Genomic DNA, 6,226 nt, shown 5'->3' on the forward strand with positions numbered 1-6,226 from the left:
AAAAATCGAAATTCTAAAAACTACAGCCTCTACTCGTCGAGTGCATGGACTGGCTACTGACTCGACGAGTAGCTTGCATTTGGTCATCGACTCATCGAGTCCCCCCACAGAAAGCAGAAAACTCGATTTTTTCAAGCAATTTGCACAAACATCAAACAAGCAAGCCTAGGCTCTGATACCACTGATGGGGTTTTGAGCATTCTAACACTTCCTAAGTGTACATGCAACCCTAATAACCTTGGATCTATGTTTGTTTAATAATCATGCAAAGTTGTTTTTCCAAGGTTATGAACCTATCTAGCATACATGGGGTACAATTTTCTTTGTATAAAAGATAGAACTACATACCTTGTTGTTGAAAGTGTTCCTTGAAACCTTGTGAGCCTAGCACCTCAACTGTGATGCCTCAAATGCTTCACACAACACCAAATGAAAAGAATAAACTTGAGAGAATACTCTAACACATGCAAAATCGGCCAAGCCCTCTTGTTTCTCTTAGTGTAGCCGATTTTGGGGAGAGTTACATTGCTTATATAGTGTGTTGCATTAGGTAAACCCTAATGTTCCATGACTATTCATTTCTTGATCCATGGGTTAACTCCATGGAGCATCTTATGGGTGGAACCCAACTTGATAATCCATGAAGTATCTTAGTCCACTATATAAGATATGGAAGATTTACATAATCTACCCATATATTTCATTAGTTATCTTTTGATCACTTAATTAATTCTAAATTAATTCTTGATCAATACTAATTAAATAATATTATTAATATATTAGAACTTATAATATATTAATAAATCATATGTGTTATTTCTCTCATTTAGTTTATCCAATTGCATGGTGCCATGCAACCCAAATGGACCATGCTGGGTCGGGTCAAGTACTTACCAGAAATAGTTATGGACTTAGACACCTTATCCAACCCAAATGAGGTCCAAACCCACAACCAACACCCATACATGACCAAATGAGGTCCAAACCCACAACCAACACTATGGACATGACCAAATGAGGTCCAAACCCACAACCAACACTATGGACATGACCAAATGAGGTCCAAACCCACAACCAACACCCATACATGACCAAATGAGGTCCAAACCCACAACCAACACCCATACATGACCAAATGAGGTCCAAATCCACAACCAACACTATGGACATGACCAAATGAGGTCCAAACCCACAACCAACACCCATACATGACCAAATGAGGTCCAAACCCACAACCAACACTATGGACATGACCAAATGAGGTCCAAACCCACAACCAACACCCATACATGACCAAATGAGGTCCAAACCCACAACCAACACCCATACATGACCAAATGAGGTCCAAACCCACAAACAACACTATGGACATGACCAAATGAGGTCCAAACCCACAACCAACACCCATACATGACCAAATGAGGTCCAAACCCACAACCAACACTATGGACATGACCAAATGAGGTCCAAACCCACAACCAACACCCATACATGACCAAATGAGGTCCAAACCCACAACCAACACCCATACATGACCAAATGAGGTCCAAACCCACAACCAACACCCATACATGACCAAATGAGGTCCAAATCCACAACCAACACTATGGACATGACCAAATGAGGTCCAAACCCACAACCAACACCCATACATGACCAAATGAGGTCCAAACCCACAACCAACACTATGGACATGACCAAATGAGGTCCAAACCCACAACCAACACCCATACATGACCAAATGAGGTCCAAACCCACAACCAACACCCATACATGACCAAATGAGGTTCAAACCCACAACCAACACTATGGACATGACCAAATGAGGTCCAAACCCACAACCAACACTATGGACATGACCAAATGCGGTCCAAACCCACAACCAACACCCATACATGACCAAATGAGGTCCAAACCCACAATCAACAGTATGGACATGACCAAATGAGGTCCAAACCCACAACCAACACTATGGACATGACCAAATGAGGTCCAAACCCACGACCAACACCCATACATGACCAAATGAGGTAAAAAAGTTAATTTTACATATTAATAAAAAATTTATATATAAATTTATTTTTTTGTTTGATAAAAAAACAATGCTAGTATGGATATTATATTTAATTAATATTGTAGATAGTTTTTTACATGAATATAATACATATTAATGTAAATACTAGATATATTAATGTGTAATACAAAAATTTGTAATCATTATCGTAGCCGAATAACCGTCGTTCGAAATCCACCTTTGTAGACTGCAATTAATCGGAGAAGTGATGGCCTCAGTCGACGTCGCTTCACCTCCGACTGATGATCCTTATAAACCGTTCGCTCATGTCAATTTCGTCATTCTCACATATTCATTAGGTTACGATAACTTCGATTACTCCTTCTTCCTCTTTGAAAAAAAATACGTTGATTTTCAGAAAAGAAGATAAATGATGATTTGTGGGCCCGTCCGAACTTCAATCTCTGGAGTGTAAGCGCAGAACCACCAAAAAACAAACCGGTGGTTGAATACGGGAAGGCAAACGACAAACGTTTCACCATTACGTTGTCCATGGTGGGTTCTTTACAGACTACCCAGGCAAGGCGTATCAACAGACCAAGTTTCACTTCATTTCTGATGTGAACATCGATTTGTTAGACATGGAGTTGCTTGGGCGTTTTTCTAGAAGCCTTGGGTATACCGGTTTGGGGAACTGGTATCATATGCTCATCGGAGAACACAGTGGGTTGTCAATGGTTCCAATACTAAATGATGAATGTTTGGAACCATTCAAGACGTTAGTTAGGGCCCACGAATTCAAAGAGATTGAACATCTCTATTTTGAACACAGGCCAGTGTTTGTTCCAAACAATCTCCCACACTTTTTGATGAACTCTCCAGCCAAACATGTTGAGAAGCTTATTCACATGTTTGTAACAGAACATCTAACGGCTTGGGTTGATGATGGAATAGCATACATCCAACATATGCTGAACATGACAATTCCAAGAGAAAAAATGGAGGATGCTATGGACATGGCGAAAGGAAATGTCGCAGCATGGAAAAACATAGCCTAGTTGAACTATGTTGTAATCTTTTTTGTGATTAATATAGAGTGAATATGATACTCTACTTTTGTACTTAATATGAAACTCTTTTATTTAATGAATTGTTATATATTATGTCTATAGGTCATATTGTTTTGATTATATAGTAAGTCTACATTTGATGTTTTACATTATGTCCCTGTTTTGATATATTATGTTGTTAAAAGGGCCATGTTGTTTGCTAACATAGGGGTATAACAGTCTATTACATGTTATATGCCCAAATTTGATGGTGTTTGCCATATAAATGTCTTAGGGGCAACATCGGAATTAGTTATCATAATAATTTTATATGTTAATTATATCCATGTTTTGCATAACTTGTAACTGAGTCATATTTGTCCCTGTTTTAGATAATTTTTTATTAAGATGGAAATGTATTTTGCAACTTAGTTGTAACTTGTGTTTATGCTAACACATGGGTATAATAGTCATTTATATATTATATGTTTTATATGTTAATTAAGATTGTTTTAGCTAGGGTATAACAGTCATTTATATATTATATGTCCAGATTTGATGTTTTTTTTAATGTAATTGTCTTATGGGCAAAATGGTAATTACTTATCATTCTATATTTTATATGTTAATTATGTCCATGTGTTGCATTTTTGTCCCTGTTTTAGATAATTTTTTATTAAGATGACAATGTACTTTGAAACTTAGTTGTAACCTGTGTTTATGCTAACACAGGGGTATAACAGTCATTTATATATTATATGTTTTATATGTTAATTAAGATTGTTTTAGCAAGGGTATAACAGTCATTTATATATTATATGTCCAGATTTGATGTTGTTTTTAATGTAATTGTTTTATGGGCAAAATGGTAATTACTTATCATTCTATATTTTATATGTTAATTATGTCCATGTGTTGCATTTTGTCCCTGTTTTAGATAATTTTTTATTAAGATGGCAATGTACTTTGAAACTTAGTTGTAACCTGTGTTTATGCTAACACAAGGGTATAACAGTCATATATATTATATGTTTTATATGTTAATTAAGATTGTTTTAGCAAGGGTATATCTGTCCATTAATTGTTATTATGATAAAACAAACAAAATTATATAATTTCCTGGTAACTGTGTTTGTATTAGATCGGTTTTACTGGATTCCTTTCTCTTTTGGTTAATGTTTTTGTTTTTTTGGTAAAGCAATTATTTGCAAACAACCAGATACCCCACTTGGTAAGTGTCAACGTAGTTATTGGTATATTTTGGAGTGTCATGGGTTCGAAACCAATTACCAACATTTTTTTAATGCCTCAATATGTCCCTGATCATTCACTTTTTTATCAATTCTCCACATGCCCCTGATCATCCAGACTCATTACGTAAATATACCAAATTAGACAATATGAATTCCTATCGATTCAATCGCTGATAACTACAAAGGCACTACAACTACGTTTTTTCTTCAACCAGAAATTGTTGCGTCAAAATCAAATTCATACAGGTAGAAATACTACATTTAATTAATACAGGAAATTACAAGTATTTTTCTTTCAAGATATTAGATTTATTAGTAATGTGATCTATTTTGTTTATGCACACGAACTGTTTGTTAAAATGAGTCAATAAACAGGAAACGTATATTGCTTGTTGACGCTGTTGTAAGCTGAATATGGATAAGTCTTGGATGGGAGCGTACAGAACATCAGAAACCTATGTAAAAGGTGTTGCAGAATTTATCAAATATGCAGTGCACAATTACAAGATTTCTAAACATAATGATCCTGCAGATACCAAAAAAAAGATAAGAATTCCATGTCCATTTGTTAAGTGTGTAAACCACATATGTCATTCGGTGGATGTGGTAGATGATCATCTATTCAGGAATGGAATTGATCAAACATACACAAATTGGAATAAGCATGGAGAAACAGAAGAACCACCAAGAATTTATGTATATGAACATAATTTTGACATGGATACGTCAAACGTTGTAGATTCCACAAACATGAACACAGAAATGCCAACAGATGCTGCAGAAATTGTAGAGATGGTTGAAGTTGTAGAAGAAAATTTTATTGGGAACCCTGATAAGTTTAGAGAACTGATAGAGGATACCGAGAAGCCCCTATACACAGGGTGTCATAATTTCACAAAGTTATCTGCAATCATTCAACTACTCAATTTGAAGAGTAAGTATGGAGTATCAGATAAGTGCTTTACATAATTATTAGTTTTGATAAAAAAAAACATGTTACCAGAAGGAAACGAAATGTACAGTAGTACATATGAGGCGAAAAAAGCATTTAAGGCAATGGGTTCAGGGTATACTAAGATACATGCATGTGTCAACAATTGTATACTTTACAGAAAAGAATACACAGACTTGGCAGCATGTCCTACTTGTGGTAAATCAAGATGGAAGGTTGATGAACAAAAAAATAAAATTTACAACAATATTCCTGCAAAATGTTTGTGGTACTTTCCAATTATTCCGCGTTTCAAGCGTCTTTTCCAGTCTAAGACAACTGTAAAAGATTTAACATGGCACGCAACAGAAATAATGGTGGATGTTGGAGTTTTAAGTAACCCAGCTGATTCACCAGCATGGGCTGCCATTGATGACAAATATCCTGATTTTGCTAGCGAACCAAGGAATTTACGACTAGGCATTTCGGCGGACGGGGTTGATGTGAACAGAGGAAATAGGAGTCATAGTGTTTGGCCTGTTTTAACTGTCATTTACAACCTTCCACCATGGTTGTGTATGAAGAGAAAGTTCATCATGCTTTCGTTATTGATTTCGGGAACACCAGGAAACGATATTGATGTGTTCCTAGCACCTTTTATTGATGATCTGCAATTATTATTTGATTTTGGAGTTGAAACATACGATGCATATGCATAAGAGCATTTTAAACTACGCGCAGTTGTGTTATGGACTATTAATGATTATCCTGCTTTAGGTACATTAAGTGGTTGCCCATACAACGGTTTTCAAGGTTGTGTTGTGTGTGGTGAAGAGACACACTGCATTAGAATCCCTGAATCGAATAAGCAGAGTTATGCTGGTCATAGAAGATTTCTACTGTATGATCACCCGTTCAGAAGACAAAAGAAGGCATTCAATGGACAACAAGAGTTCTCACCCTCTCCAAAACCTATGAA

General features: G+C 36.0%; 1 protein-coding gene across 1 annotated transcript; it reads left to right on the plus strand.

Moving 5' to 3' along the window:
* The first annotated feature begins 4,730 nt into the window (after positions 1–4,730).
* On the plus strand, positions 4,731–5,966 carry LOC145059997 (uncharacterized). Its single transcript, XM_079007742.1, has 2 exons — positions 4,731–5,250; positions 5,320–5,966. Exons 1-2 carry the CDS (start codon positions 4,731–4,733, stop codon positions 5,964–5,966), a joined length of 1,167 nt encoding a protein of 388 aa, XP_078863868.1.
* Positions 5,967–6,226: the final 260 nt, after the last annotated feature.

This window comes from Lactuca serriola, chromosome 6, assembly GCF_051521515.1.
Source record: "Lactuca serriola cultivar US96UC23 chromosome 6, Lser_US96UC23_V15, whole genome shotgun sequence".
NCBI lineage: Eukaryota > Viridiplantae > Streptophyta > Magnoliopsida > Asterales > Asteraceae > Lactuca > Lactuca serriola.